Below are 17,661 nucleotides of genomic sequence, written 5' to 3'. Positions count from 1 at the left end.
GTTTCAATGGAGCAGAGCTGGGAACCAAAGCTGTTTGGTATTTGCAATCCTAATAATGATTTCTAAATGCTGTATGTAACTTTACGTACTTCATCATGTAACAAAAGCCAAGCAGGAAAGTGTGTATTAAGTTGTTGCATTCTAAATGGAGGGAAGCAAAGAGTGACTTGTACCAATAGCAGTAATAACATTCCATTAAATCAGTGGCCTAGAAAATACATCTAGCAATGCTAGACATGAAACATCAGGAAATAATCTACATGAAACAGAAAGAATAATGTAACTTAGAAGCAGTTTAACAAACAGCTGGCAGAGATGCATAAGCAATCTGCACTGTTTTGTGCAAGAAAAACCTCAACACAAGTAACAATAGGAAATGTTCCCCAGTATCAGCAAATATTGAAGGGAAACTGCTAGGGAAAAGAATGCATAAAAGCCAAGGACACATAAACAGAGTTCAACAATGTATTTAGGAGTGCTTAAAGCAGCTAAACTTGACTCATTAACAATCCTGCTCCACAGAGTATATTTTTTCAAAAATATTACTTGTCCAGGTTCCAGTATATTTTGGCCTAATGACACTACTTATGCTGTCATGTGTAATTCCCCTACTTCCCTCACACAATTAATTAAAAATTTGTGAGAAACAACAGCCTTGTATCAGGTTCAGAAATTACTTTATCTGGGCTATGAAAACTTAGATCACTGTTAAAGTAGATGACACACAAAACATGTGCTGCACAGATTAGTAAAATACCAGTAACAGCTATTACATGTACTTCTTTTATTTCACTCCCTTTGGACTGAGGCAGAGTTACATTTCTCAATACAAGATGTTTTAATTTACTGAGATTTGGGTGTAGGCTTCCAAATTTGTAGAGAACTATTTACAAGTGACTCACAGATCAGTTTTTGCAGGCTTCCTTGCTTCGTTCTGCCTAACAGATTCTTGTAACATCATAAAAAATTTTAACACAATGCTAACATTTTCCTCTTGTTTCCCCAGAAATGTTTCATTCAACAGGTATAAAGAAAAGGTTTTAAAGCATCGATTACCTTATTCCACTCACTTATTATTCTCAAAAAAACACAATACTCTTCTCCCAGCTTTAAAGGAGCATTATAAAACTTCCCGTAGTAATGTCTGTCTCCAAGAGCAATGGACATGTTATCAGCAACATCCTTCGCCTGAAATTCAGCTGCCACATATCCTTTAACATCAGTGGTGTTACTAAAGAAAGCTGCAGCAGCAAAGGAGTCACAAATAAAAGTGCTTTGCAAACCCAGAGGAAGAACAATCACTTGATAAAGACTAGAGCGAAACAAAAAAAGTAAACATTAGCCCTCACTTCAATGTACTAAGCATCAGACATTCATTAATTGTCTTTTCTATTAACTGCTCTTTACTGCTTTTTATTAACAATATCCAACACAAATGTTTCTTTCACTAAAATATTTGTCTCTGTGTGTTCCATTGCATTTTGAACAAAAAGCAGCACAGCCTAAAGATGGTTCTCCTCATCACATGGACATTAACTTTACATATTTATTCATGTTCAGAATAGCATTGAACTGAGTTATTGGAGGCCATCTCTTGCTTCTGTCATCTGACACGTAAGTTCAGATTATTATTGATCATTTCCCAGAAACAAGACTTCTTCTGTTTAAAGAAGGACAGGACAGGTACCATTTATAAAAAATTAATCAAATCTGCCTTCAGACCTCTCAAAACAACGTTTAATTTTTGGTATCCAACCATAGGAAGGATAATGATCAGAGCTGTTACACTAGTAATTTGCTGAAACACTATAAGCTTTCAAATATTTTCTTTGGTGAAATGTTTTGTTACAACCACCTTTTCCTTCTACCACCAACATCACTTGGTAAGGCGTACATCCTTTTTATCTAGAAACATATTTTGGTAGTAACACACTAATATGAAAACAATACTTCAGACATTGTTCACCGTTTCCTCTGGGTCCCAGAAAAAAATATTGTACTGGCTGCATGAGTTTGTGGGAACAGAAAAACCACATGAGTAGAGCTGTGGTTGGATCCATCCAAAAAAATCTACTCTGACTGCATTGTGGATAAAGGAAAAAAAACAAACTAAAAATCAACAGTGAAAACTCACAATTACCAAAACGAGAATTTTGTTCCAGCTGGGAAAAGTCTGAAACAAAATATTACTCTGCTGATGGAGGAGAAACTGGGAGTTACATCTTAAGTTTTCTCCCATTGCTAACAAAAATAATCTGACCCCCAGAAAAAGTTCCAATATGTAAGTAACATAAACCTGCAGAATGTTTTTTGAAGGGTAAAACTGCATAGAGACAAACCTGATCGGTCCATTTTGATCTTCTGCTTTCCGTAGTCTGAGCAAGGGTGCAGAACCTTTTACTGCAACAAATTCTATGTCTGGGAAAGGGGGATCTAGAAAGTAAACAAATACCAGTGCTTCAGAGAGGGTTTTGAAGTATTTCAGGCATGAGGGTTTCTAGCTATTCTTTCCCCAAAACTTCCTTTGTTAACTAAGCCTCAAACTCTGACAGCTAAAGTCTGCAAGCAACATAAATAGTCTGGTCAAGAAAAATACAGAGCAAATACAAGCATGATGGCATGGCAGCGCCAACTCAGACCCCTGTATTGAAGTATATCTGCTAGGTGGGAAAAAGAAAGATGCCCCACAACAGCAGTAGACCACAGTGAAATGAGAAAGGAAAGATTTGTTAAAAGAAGCAGTATTATTTATTAGCCTAACTGAAATGGTCAAGAAGAAAAAGATGAAACTCTGGGTACACAGCCCACTACAAGAAATAAAATGCTATGAATAAAGGAGAATCTATAGGTGCCAAAAGCACTTTCAAGAAGGCAACTTCCTTAGTTACTGCTCACAGTCAGCTAGCAATATCCAGCCCCTTAAATTGGATTTCAATATGGGTACAAAACTCTAATTTGTTTTAGTGGGAATTTGCATCAAAGCCAAAACTGAACAAGCACTTCTGCCTCTAATTTCAATGGCAATGATGACAACTGCACACCACTATCAGCCTGGAAGCAAAAACGAAAAGAGCTTCAGTGTGCACAACCAAGAGGGCAGAATGTGAAGCACAGATAATGTCTACCTCTACCCTAGAAGTCCAAAAGAACTATCACAGATATTTACATGTATGACTGAAAACTGTCTATCAAGCTGCTGAGATGATTGAAGAGTAACAAATGTAGTGCCTAGGTATAGAAAATAAAGGCTTTAGAGCACCATTACCAAGAATAATCAGTGTCATGGAGACAAATAAAAGAAAACCAATGCAGATTTGCCAAAGTCAAGTCACATCAGGCAAAATCTTGCTGAGATGCATAGATTTTTCAAACAAGTGGAATAAAGGTAGCTGCACATATATGCTGAAACATAAAAAATCATAAGTTCAGCAGGACAGAATGAGGTTTGGTAGAAAAACTAAGTGGGTAAGTAACTAGTAAATAGGGATCTAGCAAAATATAGCATGTTGGAAGCAGAAGTACTGAGGTGCAGGAAGGTTATTAGAGGAGTCCCTCCAAGACTAAACAAAATAAAGTACTTAAGTCTGTCATTTTGTCAACAATTGTAGTGGAAAATTCAGGTGCATACAGATTAATACTGTTGCTCAAACAATGTTACTGTAAAACAAATACAGTATAGAGAAATTATGCAAGAAGAATCACCTTTACAGCTGCTGTATGCAGAAATGGGATGAAATTCAACAGTACAAAGTAAAAGGTATTACGCTTGGGGCTGCTAACGAGATTTTTTTGCCATATATTCTTAGTTCCTTTGAGTAGTTAGAAGAGCACATTAGTACATCTCAGAATGAGTGTTAGTCACCAAAATATAGAAAAAAGAAAAGAAAAGAAAAGAAAAGAAAAGAAAAGAAAAGAAAAGAAAAGAAAAGAAAAGAGAAAAGAAAAGAAAAGAAAAGAAAAGAAAAGAAAAAAAAAAAGAAAAGAAAAGAAAAGAAAAGAAAAGAAAAGAAAAGAAAAGAAAAGAAAAGAAAAGAAAAGAAAAGAAAAGAAAAGAAAAGAAAAGAAAAGAAAAGAAAAGAAAAGAAAAGAAAAGAAAAGAAAAGAAAAAAGAAAAGAAAAGAGAAAAGAAAAGAGAAAAGAAAAGAAAAGAAAAAAGAAAAGAAAAGAAAAGAAAAGAAAAGAAAAGAAAAGAAAAGAAAAGAAAAGAAAAGAAAAGAAAAGAAAAGAAAAGAAAAGAAAAGAAAAGAAAAGAAAAGAAAAGAAAAGAAAAGAAAAGAAAAGAAAAGAAAAGAAAAGAAAAGGAAAAGAAAAGGAAAAGAAAAGGCTACTCTAAAAAACAGATTTCTGTAACACTAGGATAGTACCACCAGAGGTACAAAAGGCCTGGGTGTGATCAGTGTCTCAAATTCCAGTCACCAGTCCAACAGAGCTAAGTGAAACCAGTGCAGAGGATGACTACAAGAAAGATTCAAATAAGGGAGAAACTGCCTTATTCGAGAAAATCAAAACCTTGTCTTTGGAGCCTATTTGAAAGCCTACATGATCTGTGCTTTAAACAGATAAAATATGGGAAAGGAACAGCTTAAGCACAGTGGACCCAAAATAAGGACAACAGTCCATACAAGCATCCCTAGCGTGAAAAACCCTACTATGCTCTTGGCAAAAAGCATCCTGAAGAGGACCTCCTGAAAGCTTACTCAGCCAAATGAATGGCTCTGGTAGTTCCCTTTACCAGATCCTCTTCAAAACCAGGCTATGGGTGAACCACCAGTGAAGAAACCAGCTATAAATGTTTAGGATTGAAATGAGAATAAGATTCATATCTAGCAAAGCCTTAGTGTCCTACAGTGGCTTCCCTCTAATACAGGCAGGGCAGAAAACCCTTTCAGATAGTTTTGAGTTAATGAAGTGCATTGCATGGCTGCCTGCAAGAACAGGAAATGGTCTTTACTTTGGAGGGTCTTCTCAATACTTCTGCAAATGCAGATAATTTTAAAATTTATCTATTTCTATCCGAATGAAGTAAATGAACAAATAATATTTGACATCCAATCTTTATGTACTTTGCATCTTGCAAACCTTAACAGTAAACCCTCCTTTAACTTCAGTGGTTCCTCAGTGCGAACATTGCTAGTGGATTGGGTGACAGGCAAATACATGTCAGGGTATATTCATCTGGTGTATTTCCCCTATCTTCCTTTGCTTTGGCATCCAATACCAGCAGGAGACACTGGTGAAATTATTGATTTCTCTTGAGAATTTTCCTATTTCCAGGAAAAACCTGGGAATTTCTTCTTCAATGCCAGCCAGAATGTGCATTGCATGCAACAGCATCTTTTTTCCAGATAAGCAGTGCAAGGGGGAATAGGGGACAAAAAGACTGCTAAGTTTGTAACAATTACATTTTTTAATTTTCTATAATTTGACAGGAAAAATGCAAAACATGAAAATAAATAGCCATCCAGTATTGACAACCCTAGTAAGTGGGCAAAAGAGGGCAAAATCTGAAAAAAAGCACAGTCCTTTTAAAGCCTGGAGTCTTTTGCCATTTTCAGTTGCTGGTAAGAAATACTGATTACTACAAACATCAAGTACACTGAAAACAATCTGCCTGTTTTAATAGGAGAAGTGAACAACTTGCACCAATGCAAAGTAGTAAGGGAAAGGGAGAATGCTATGCAGAAATGAGGACTTGCACTAGGTGGGCTGTGAGAGGAAAACAAGATCCTCCAGTCTGTTTAGGTACTGCTAGCACCTTGCCTTTGTTAAAAGATTTTTGGATTTTTTAAAGTCTTCACCAGCAGAACAGACCAACATAGCTGTAGCAGCACCAGGAAAACGCAGAAGAACATAGCAAGAAATGCAAGTATATCCCAAGATAGTCCCACTTGAAGCACTTCCTTGTCATAGCAGTGCTATGTTACTATCACTCGGACATTTCATATTCAGGCTCGTTTTTTACAGTAAGAATCCAGCTGCTGAGTCTCCCTCTGAGCACGAAGTCAGGCTATAGGAAAGAAGTGCATGCCAGGAAGTGCCTATCACTGCAACAGCACAGGGGAACAGCACACGCCTCAATGCTGGAGCAAAAGCCTGCTTGGTGTTATACTATAATCATGCTCTTCAGTAAAAGCTACCAAGTTGGAAGCAGTTCAGTATTAGATACCATGAAAGCATTTTACAATGGAACAGCTACCTTTCTTCCTTTAATCCTGGAAATGAGCTGTTTACTTCCTGTTTTAAAGCCCTGGGGTTTGCCAGTACTATTTACCATTGCAGCCTGAGGACTTGACATGCAAACTGCCACAATACACGGAACACAGATAACTTCCATGTTTTCTCCAGTAAATTCTCCAGTACTGGTAACAGGAATACTTAATGCCTTTTCTGTCATCTGACCTTTTGTACAGTTTTGAAGCTATAACTCCAGGACAACACTGTACTACTTACATTTGGATGTATAATGCAGGCATCAAACATAAGTTTCCTACACATAAACAGGTCAAAAATGAATGTTCAAATCCATTCCTGTCCCACCCTATATATGCACAGGCACAAAGTTTGTTAAACTAAATTGTTTATATTTCATTAAAAAAACTTTACTTGGTGCCAGTATAGTCCTCTTTACAGCTTTCCTACATAATTTTGTGATAAAGACACAGCTTTATCCAAAACCAGATGGCAATCCTTCCCAAGTTCAGGGAAGTAAGCCCAAAAATTCCTCTAAAGGTTAAGTTCTAACTGAAACAAACCTTTGCAGAAATGACATCATTTGTGTGATTGGCATTTCTGGCAACCAAGGGGGTGGGGTTTAAGGTAATTTGAGGGCTTTCTGTCCGAAAAGTTTTCTACTAAATTTTAAAACAAGGAAGTCAAAATCACTGCTGTACATTAAAAAAAAAAAAAAAAAAAAAAAAAAAAAAGTAGAGATATTGACAAAATAGAGAAGGGTTTTTTTTACCATTTGTATTGCTGTCTGAGGAGTAATTAAAGTGCACTATATATATGACAGTATAATTGCTTCAAAAAAGAGCGAGAAGAGATATTTAACTTGGAGAAAGACATCACTTCACGAAGAGAAGGAAGGAAGGAGGTTAAATATTTCACATCCACATAAAAGAATCACTTAAATCTTCATTAAAGACTGATCATCTCTGGAAACCCCACTCATATGATTCCCTCTGCTGACTGCAGCCTTTGTTCTCCTTGTCTGTGGCTGAATGTCACACCATGCCATTCATCACAGGAAAGGCATGAATTCAACAAGGCAGACAGTAAAAATGGAGCTAGTGCCCGGTGCCGTGCCACCAGCCAGGGCAGCTCTGCTTGCACTGGTGTGCTTTGCCTCCTGCAGCTTTGGCTCCTCACCGTGTGAGACTGAACTCTGCTTTACAAGAAGTCTTTTCTCGTAGGGAAAGTACTCCCCAGGCCAGGACGTCTTTGAAGCGAAATGCTCCTAGCAAAGGAAGGGAAGATGAAAGCAGGGAAACGTGGTTTAGGGGATCTTGACTGGGACGTCTCAGTCTTCCACATACCATCAAGCGAGCTGCCACCATGCCCACAAGCTGGTGTAAATCGCAGCCATGCAGCAGACGTGAAGCCAGCTCATGCAGCAACACGCGCTTTGTGTGTCAGAGCAAGGCCCTGAAACGGTAGTGGCTCAAGCTGCAGCCCGCACCTGGGCATCCACCTACAGAAGCGAGCGTGGAGGCAGGGCAGAGCTCCGAGAGCAGCGCTGTGGGCTCCTTCCTCTGCAAAGCCCCAGGGGCTGCAGTGAGGCTGACAAGGGGTGGAGATTCTTGCCTAATGTCACTGGCAAGGCAAACAGGAGGTTCCCTCTAGGGCTGCCGTTCTCCCTTGCTCAAGAGTGTGAGCACCGAGAAAACTTTTGGAAGCGGAGAAAGCAGCCACAGCAAAAGCATCCTGCAGGCACCTCAGCTTTCCATCTGAGCACCCTTCAGCAGCTTCGTTTTCACCCTCCGCCCTTTAGCGACACAACGCAGCTCACGAGAACTTTTCTCGGAAATCCCGGCACAGCAATGGTGTGCAGTTTTTGCCGAGGTGCTGTTTTCCGGAGCTGTGTAAAGGCCAACGATTCACCCGTGGCTCTCGTGAGGGGAAGCAGAACGGAGCTTCTTTGCGTCCGTGGCTGGAGGTAAACCCTGTGTCCCAGGGAAATGCCGGGACAGCCTGAGTGCCCTGTGAAATCCTGTTCTTCTTCAGCCTACTTTAACTCCTAGGGCACCAGGCTGAATGAAGGGGAGCACCTGCAGGCAGTGATGCAACGGAAAACGACGTTTATTTAATCACCCAAGGGAAGAACAGGCTGAGCGATGGTAAGGGCAGCTACACCTCACCCCACCTGCAGCTCAGGGCCAACCCCTGTGCCTGCACGGAAGAACTTTTGGCTCGTATCTGCAAAAGTGAAGCTGGGCCCACAGCTTCACGTGGCTGTTCGCGCATCCAGATAGTGAAACACCTGCTGTCCCCCTGAGGTCAGGGCTTGCCACAGGCAGGCAGGGCCAGGGCAGCGTTGCCGCTTGGCAGAGGAGCGACCGGGGCAGCATCAGCCGTAGCCGCCCTCGGGGGCTGCTTTGGTTCCGGGAAAGGCATCGCACAGGGCGCGTGGTGTGTGGCACACAGAAGGTGACCCTGCCTGCCGCGGCGCGTGCTGCTTGGTGTACATCGCTTGGGGTTTATTAACACAGAAGGTCCTGGGCTAATGGGTGTGGTGTCCCAGCAGGTTAGGCGTAGCCTGAAATTCCTCGGAGGTGGCACCAGTCAGCATCCCTCGGGAGCGAGCCTTTGAACGCGTGTTTTCTAGGAGCCTCTTAAACCCCAGATCTCTGTGCGCTGAGCTACATGCTTGGTCTCTGCTAGCAGGCAGCAAGCTCAGGCGTTCTCTTGCGAGAGGAAGAGCTGACAATATTGAACAGGGAGACTAGACGAGCTTATGAGACAAAATTAAAAGGAAGAGAAGAGAAATGAAGCGCTGAAGTGCTCGTGCCACAATAATTCCATAAATGTGAAATTCCCTACCGGTTGCTCTAAAGCCAGTGTGACTAGCTGAGCCGTCCCAGGCCCGTGCCGGGAGAGCTGACACCACACAGCCACTGCTGCGGCTTTGCAGCAGCAAGGTCCTGCACCCCAGCCCAGCCTGGGGAGGGCACCCAGCACCGTCCGAGAGGGAAACTGGGCACACGGGCCTCCCTTGAGGGGAAGAGCCCCCCTGGCCACACATGGGGGTCTCTGCAGCAGCGCTCCCATGGGCCAAGCTCCAGATGGTGGGCAGCTTCAGGGGGCAGCCAGGCGGCGTGCGGAGTCGGGAGCGCGCTCGGTGCCACCTCTGACGCAAGCCCTGCAGCAAGGCCGAGGGCCTGTCTTGCAGCCAGCCTTGAGAGCTTGTGCCCAGCACACGGGGCAAGGCGAGCCGGGGAGTGCGTAGCTGCCGCGATACCACTGTGGATGGGCCACGATGCTGAACGGCTCTCTCTGCAGCCTGCTAGCGTTGCTTAAGCTGACGGACTCCTCTCTTAAGAGTCAATCTGCCTACAACTTGCTTTTTCTTGTACGGGCCATTTCCAGACTGCATGATGCTTGCGTGTTGCCCCTGAGGCACAGCAACAGGCAGAGCAATGCCCTCAGGTTCCCAAGGGTAGAGCCCACGGGACCACCCAGGGAGGAGGGGGCTTGCAGCAAGCCTAGGAAAAGCAGAGCAAGATCAGAGCCAGGCTGCACTGGCCACTGGCTGCCCCACAGCGACACAAAACGCTGACACGTGGCCAGGCAGGGACAAGTCATGTTTTTGGTATTAGCTGCACAACAGGGAAAGAGAGGGGAATGCAGAAGGGGCTGCCAGGCAGGCGGAAACACCAGGTCCGCGGCAGAGGCACAGGGCACAGCAGCCCCGGGACAGGATGGGACAGCAGGCACACGGCTAGTCTGTCACGTCGCTCCTCTTCACTCTACGCCCCAACCTGACGATGCTGCCACGTGGATCAAACTGGCTCGCGAAACCACATCTCCCGGCTCAGGCCTACCCCAACATTTCTATGGCTTGCCATCCGCCGTCATCTCCTCTGGTCCTTCCTGTGGCACCTGGCCCTTGTGACCGCAGGAACACAAGTCTAACCTCTGAAATACAACCTACGAAACGCTTGAGTTTTCATCACTGCTGTTCTGCAGACCCAGCGAGAGGTGCTCAGGGTCTGCCTGCAGCATGGCAGCCGGGTGCTCTTTGCTCTGGGTGCCTGGCTTAGGGGCGCGCTTGGCATTTCCACAAACGTGGACCTGGTGCGACAGCATCCTAACCTCAGCTACAGAGTTCTGTGCTGGGATCCTGCAAACAGCCAGCACTGCTCCCACCCCACTTCCTAAGCCGATGTCAGGACCTCGCCTGGGGGGCAGAGGGGCACTGCACTGAGCTGGAGTTGCAGGGTGAGCATCCAGCCTTGCAGCGGCAGCTGCTTCCTACATCCCCCGCCTGTGCTCCCAGCTCTGCGGCGCTGCCTTCCACCCCGACCTCAGCAGAGCGCAGGCGCCCTTTGCGTGACTTGGAGCTGGCGGGACAGGACGCGTGGCACAGGGGACCAGCAGCTGTCCAGATGCACCAAGATGAAGGCGCTGACACTGTACCCGGCCACGGCACAGGAGGAAAACTGGATCAGGGAAAACTCCCCAAAGTGCTTTTTCAACTAAAAGGCAGAAAGAAATGCACCCCTTCTTTTTGCTCCGTCTTTTTTTCTCTCCTGTGACACATCCTCCGGAAGTAAACTGTTTGGAAATCAGTTTAACTGCTGGTAGTGGCAGGTTGTGGAAGAGCACGCTGGCTGCAGCTGTCACGCTGACAGGGGCGCTCGCTGGCACTGGCATTTTCATACAGCAAGACCTGGAGCCCCCAGCACAGTGACCCTGGGGCACAGGGCACACTTGGGGGTGAGCTGCAGGAGGGGAAAACCACGGCGTGCTGCTCCACAATGGGGTGGGCAGGACACGGCGGCAAGCAGGCTGGTAAGATGTAGCGACACTGGAATTGCCACAGCTGCCCAGCTGGTTTGCTCCTTCCCTGCTGAGGACTCAAAGGCCCTCTCTGCTCCTCTGTGCTGAAAAACAACAAATTTCAGTGCTTCCCAAGTATCACTTTTTAGAGCCAGGCAGAGTGCAAACAGAGAGGGTCTCCCTGCTTCCTCACCAAGGGAGGGGGGCATGTCGTTTTCAGATGTATTATTAATGCTCTTCACTGCTTTCATAAGTCTTGCTGTATTGCACAGGTAACATCAAAAGCAATGCAAGACGGCACTATCAGCAGCTTAGCAGAACAGAAAGTGTAACTGTAAGCAGCTGAGCTTTAATAAACTACCGGGATGGAGGTCATCAGCTTGAGGACACCAAGCTGAGTGGTGCGGCTGATGCCCCTGGGGCAGGAGCCCATCCGGAGGCACCTGGACAAGCTGGAGAAGTGGCCCCATGAGCACATGAGAACCTCACCAGGTTCAACAAGGCCGGCGCAACAAGGTCCTGCACCTGTGTCAGGGCAGCCCCTGGTACCAACACAGGCTGGGAATGAAGGGCTTGGGAGCAGCCCTGCGGAGAAGGGCTTGGGGGTACTGGCAGGTGAAAAGCCGGCCACGGCCACGAGCCGATAAGTGCGCTCACAGCCCAGAAAGCCACCCGTGTCCTGGGCTGCATCACAAGCAGCACAGCCAGCAGGTGGAGGGAGGAGATTCTGCCCCTCTGCTCCACTCTGCTGAGCCCCCGCCCGCAGTGCTGCATCCAGCTCTGGAGCCCTCAGCACAGGAAAGACATGGACGTGCTGGAGCGTGTCCAGGGTGGCACAGAAGTGATCAGAGCGCTGCAGCACCCCTCCTATGAGGAAAGGCTGAGAGACTTGGGGTGGTTCAGCCTGCAGAAGAGAAGACCCCGGGGAGACCTTATTGTGGCCCTTCAGTACTTACAAGGGGCTTATCAGAAAGATGGGGACAGACTTTTTAGCAATAGGATGAGGGGTAATGGTTTTAAACTAAAAGAGGGTAGATTCAGGCTAGACATAAGGAAGAAGTTGTTTACAACGAGGGTGGTAAAAAACCACTGGCACAGGTTGCCCAGAGAGCTGGCGGATGCCCCATCCCTGGGAGCGCTCAGGGTCAGGTTGGATGGGGCTTGGAGCAACCTGCTCTAGTCGAAGGTGTCCCTGCTCATGGTAGGATGGTTGGACTAGATGACCTTTAAAGGTGCCTCCCAACCCAAACCACTTTATGATATGTGATACAATCATATATGTGATACAATCATGATATGATTGTATCTTAACAATTGATAATAATGTATACATGAAAAAGTCACACAAATTCAGAGCTGAAAAAGAGCTCACAATCTCTTTTCCTCCCTGTTGTAGCCTATTTTTGTATTCTTTTTTTCCGTTTCACATTTCATTAATCTTATTTAATGCTAGTTATACTAACCAATTGAGGACAACACGCAGGCTAATCCAGATACATCACTGCAAATCTGTAAAGGACTACCTGAAGTAATACTAAAGAACCCTTGATTCACACAGACAGAGAAGACAAAAAAGCAAATAATTTTGTTCAGCTTGTAAAGCACTGGCTATAAAGCACATACTATGCCACCTATATCAATTGCTTTGTAAATAGAATGGTAAGTGGTGATCAGATGGATCATGACGTCACAAATATTTAAGAAAAAATCTTGCTATGAAGAAGTCAGAAAAAGAAGTGTAGTTCATATGAACTTAAATATCAAACATTTGAATAGTCTGTGCGTAAAAATACAAAAATGCAGGCATGATCATATGTATGCAGGAGTTTACAGGATTGGCAGCTAATTTCCTCCCTAGATTAAAAAAATAAAACCATGTTTAGGTTTTAATCATCCTCCTTTCCCCATTACATAAATCAGGAAATCCCTTCTTTGCAGTACTGGTGCTCTGAAGGCGCACACTATAATGGACTGCCTTTCTGGAGGTACATGATGTGCTGTCAGAGTAAGAGCTGTCTGATCACATCTCCAGCAGTCTTTCATTTCCTCACTGGAAAGCTGATTTGGTTTTTCCCTTCTTTTCCAGGCCTTAAAGAAGTCCCTATATGAAAGAACACGTATAAATCTTTTCCATTATACAACAGAGCAGAACAATAATAACAAGTATTAAAAGATAATAAGTATCCTTTATGTGTGTGTACACTCATGGGCGGGCAAACAAACTAGACATCACAACCTGATCTGTAATGTAGAACGTTTTTCACATACTGAGACAGAAGTGGAGGGCTCTAGAAGATTATACCTAGTATGTAATGGAATTTATTCTTCTGTTTCAAGACCCTTTCTAGACTCCCTGCTTGTGAGCCTACTTTCTGACTTACATGTTCATATGGAGAGAGAGAGGATACACACATGAGTATATGGCCTGCAAGTATATCCTGGACCAAAACAAAAAGAACAGCACCTGAGAAACATAGGAACCACAACCGTGTGAGGGACACAGGCTCAAGGTCAAACCTACCCAAACCCACTGAAAAGTGCATGCACAAGTATGTAAGACATGGCAGCATGCCTGAACAGTAAGCATTGAACAAATTCAAAACACCCTGGTTCTAAGCAATAAATCAAGAGGAGATAATGAGAAATCATCATTGAATCTAATATGAATTATTTTACAAGAAGGAAATGTAATCCAGTAATTCAGGCACAAAAGATCTGTTTCTAGTGTCCAGGAGATTTTCTGCCTTGTAAGTATGATGTCTTAGGTCACAGTGGTCTAAACTAAAAATAACTAGCTGGACACTGTAAATAAGTAGACATTCATGAACTTCCCAAAGACCACAATTCTGTCATATCCATCATAAAGAATCTATCCCAAAGCAAAGCTCGCAAACAGATTTAAGTATCAGTAGTATTTTCATGTGGCTCAAGTGAAGATGTTACTCTTATTTAGGCTATTAGAAGCAAAAGCATTAGCCCTTCTCTATTACTCTGGTTTTCAAACACTTCAAAGTGGTTTACAAAATTCAGTCATCTAAAATTCTTATGTGAAAAAAGATAATGCAATTAAGAACAATGTCTTGTCTGAGCATGCCTTAATAAATGATCTTCAAAAGGAAAAGGAATAGAGCAATGTCTAAGTAGCATAATCCCAACAGAAGTAACGAATGAGAAAAAGTACACTCACAAGACACTCCTTTTCTTCCTTCAGAAACAAACTTCCTTCTTGCCTAAAAGACATTCTTGCTACCATCTTCTTAAAACTAAAATATGATCACTGCCTAATCATTTTTCATAATTGACTCTATTTCCTATCTCAAGTAGACAGATGCTCAGAGCTCTTCTAAAATAAGCTAAGACGACATAAAAGACTGTGCAAGATGCCTGTTACTGGAAGTACAAAAGGATCAGAATTTCAATGATCCATGAAGCATTTGCTAGGCTCTATTTACCATCCAGAAGATGATGGGCAAAACCAACTTCATGCTCAGCACAGAACTATTTTTAAAGGATGCTACTTGCCAGGGAGAAAAGCAGGCTTTTAAGTCCCAAGTTCTTGCTTTTTTCTTTAGAAATACTACAGATGTATCTCTATTAAAGAGATATGTAGATGTAAATAGAGATATAGATATTCAGGATTGATCTGAATATGTAATATTCATTCATATTCATGAATATATATATATATAAGAATATATAAGAAAGTAGCTTTCTTAACATACATTTACTAATCTTCCTTTTTTAAAAAAAACCCCACACTTATAGCTAGCATTTATATGCTTATTGTATTCCTTAACAGACTTTAAAGAATTTACACTATCCCTGCCAGGAAATTGAATCTGTCAGGAAGGCAATCATCTGGGACATGTCTCTTCACAGTAGTTGAAACTCCACAGTTAAGATTTCCTGAACTCTCAAAATGCAGGAAGTGTGTGGAAGTCAAGAAGACACAACATCAGGATTTGCCCCCAGCTGAGGAAACAGACCAACTGACTGTGCATTTGTTAAAAATGCCACATGAAACCTCAGACAACAAATGAGGCCACCTCCAGTACATTAACAGTAAAACACTTTAAGTCATCTTCCTCAGAGGCTCCATGCTTAAGGTTTATCTTATATTTACACAGTACCATTTATGCAGAAAGCCACCAGAGCCAAAAAATACCTTTCAGACTTAAGCTGGCAGGTAAATCGAGATCATTCTACTCACCATGGAAACAAAACCCTATAGTTTAACAAGGTCCATGATTACAAAATAAGTGGACAATTATAAATATATATATTACATACATACTCTGTGTTTATAAATAGTTCTAATATAAATTGTTTGTCCAGCTAATGCAGTTCCCAAAACACAAAAGTCAAGGGGACACTGCCAGAAAAATTATTTTAACTGTATTCTTTTAATCAGAGATAAGCTGAAATAGCAACGGAGTTAATATCTTATTTAAATTCCCATTATTTGGTGAGCTTCAGAGCATAATCACTGTTGGCTTTTTAATTTTCACTCAATTTCAACTGCAAAAAGACCTGCTTTCATTTTTTGCCATGCAAACACTTCATATTATGCTTTTTTAAACTGAAGAAAAGAGCAGAATACGAAGTGTTTGCATGGCAAGAGTTGGATGAAGATACCTAATGACAGAGCAACAGCTACCTTCTATTGGTCACTGAAAAAAACTAACTACCAGATATAAAATGGCTCATGTAGCAGGATCTTCTTTCAAGATGTGTATGACCTAACTTTATGAAAAGACCTTTTCTGGGGCTATGCATGTGCATTTGTGAAGCACTAACTCAGAAGAAAGGATAACATGCCAACTGCCAAAGCACAAATACCACTTCAAACAGCACCTGCTGCGAAGTGTTCTCTAGAGCTCTTCTGAGTGAGTGACAGAGTTCAGGAAATATCACAGGATGACAGTGTAAATAGCTATGCTTTTACTCTGAGTATGTATTCAAAAATTACCTCAGTCAACCAAATTCTGAGACAGTGTGTTATTTTCTACAAAGCTACATGTACTCATGAACTGACAGACACTACTTCTGAGTGACAGCTAGGGAACTTCTGAAAATAAATTATCAAATCATTACTGTAATTTCATTTAAAAAAAATAAATCCATGTCATTGTATATCCTAAAAAGTATCTTTAGGAAAAAAGACATGTTTTGCCTTTCCAGAAGCTTATAAAACTTACATATACTATTGAAAATATGGTATTACTATTTAAAATGTGGTAATACTATCAATTTCAAAACCACCACAAAACTTGTCCTTCATAAGCAGTCAGCAGAGAATTGCTTCCACCTAGTGACTGAACACAGTTACAGACACTTAGGGAGTTACCTATTCCAATTTGTGGCCCCAAGGGGAGGAATGATAACAGCACCAAACGCTGCACTTCACAGTGTAACAGTAATAACCTAATACAGGAAGTCTGATAGTATTCAGATAGTGTAAAACTGTTCCAAACAAAAAATGACAGATTTTTTTTATCACAGCATTTTAGTGCCATAAAAATATCTTGCTAAATATCAAAGCCGAGATTCTCCCTACAGAACCTTATTTGTTCACGTGCCTTTTATGTTTTGTACTCCACCAATTAAAGATGAAGGTATCCATCTGAGGTACTTGCAGGACTCTGCACATTGTATCCTTGCAGACTTCAGTGATACCTGTTGTCACAAATACCCATATGAAGCGCAGTCGTGCTATTATCTCCACTTCACAGTGGAGACAACTCATGGAAAAAGAGACTTAGACTAATAGGGCAGGGAATTTAACCCAGGTCCCCTAGATACAAATCTTGTGTCTAACCCACCAAATTATCTTTTCCCTGCTGTCGCAAAATGACACTTCAAAACACTGCACCCCTGCTTCTCTCCCACTTCTGCTGCTAGACTGTCAGTCCTATAAGATCGACAAAAACAAACAGCAATGAACAAGTCCGAGCATGGAAAGACCACTTTGACAATCCACCATACAACACCGAGATCAACAATGCTTTTTCGCCCAATAGGTGCTCCTGTAAATACATAAAATAAATGGTACCACCTACCTGTGATTTGTGTTGTCATGGAAACGAGCAGTGAAAAATTCAAAGCTACCATGGAAATATTAACAGAGTAGTTGGTGCCTGGCTGCAAATCAAAACAAACTTCTGGAGCCTGCTTGTGTGTGGTAAGGTCAAAGGTCATTTCATGAAAGAACTCCTTCTGATACCAACGCTGGCCTTGCACATGAAACTGTAAACGAAAAATCACAGAATGGAAGTTGCAATGTTTTAATAGAGCACTTGCATTCAGTCTTGTCATGCTTTAAATTAGAAGAAATAGCAGAAAAACACATCACTGCATACGGAGGGCCAAAAACGTTGGCATTGACAGTTACCCAAATTCAAATGTTTCCAAAATTTGTCAGGAATTGCAGTCCCTCTTGATCAGCTCTGACATTGTCCTAGTTCTTTCAGTTATCCTTGTCCTAGTCTATCCTCTTCTGTATTAGTACTGTTATTTTGCCCAAGCCTTGATTTCCTGCTAACATACAGGTTTCCAGTAAGAGGGCACTCTCATTGCATACTCTCACAGTGCATAGAAATGAGTCAAAAAAGCTCACATGAACACCTCTCTGGTCTGACCATGAGGATCAAGTAAAAAAGCAAG

The 17,661-nt window shown here is 42.5% G+C and overlaps 1 protein-coding gene across 12 annotated transcripts in view; it reads right to left on the bottom strand.

Annotated features, from left to right (window-relative positions):
- Nucleotides 1-17,661, bottom strand: part of SUSD1 (sushi domain containing 1) — a 52,385-nt gene that overhangs the window by 10,116 nt on the left and 24,608 nt on the right. For 9 of the 12 annotated variants that reach the window (XM_055790880.1, XM_055790881.1, XM_055790883.1 and 6 more), the window contains 3 exons: nt 17,058-17,244; nt 2,340-2,433; nt 1,057-1,312 (listed from right to left, as the gene is read on the bottom strand). In XM_055790880.1, coding sequence (XP_055646855.1) covers nt 1,057-1,312; nt 2,340-2,433; nt 17,058-17,244 — 537 coding nt within the window. The remainder of the gene's footprint in view (nt 1-1,056; nt 1,313-2,339; nt 2,434-17,057; nt 17,245-17,661) is intronic. The other 3 variants (XM_055790887.1, XM_055790885.1, XM_055790886.1) reach the window with 2 other exon arrangements.

This window comes from Falco peregrinus, chromosome Z (genome assembly GCF_023634155.1).
Source record: "Falco peregrinus isolate bFalPer1 chromosome Z, bFalPer1.pri, whole genome shotgun sequence".
Classification (NCBI taxonomy): domain Eukaryota; kingdom Metazoa; phylum Chordata; class Aves; order Falconiformes; family Falconidae; genus Falco; species Falco peregrinus.
Note: the sequence above shows the minus strand (reverse complement) of the source record. Positions and strands in the feature narration are given on the sequence as shown.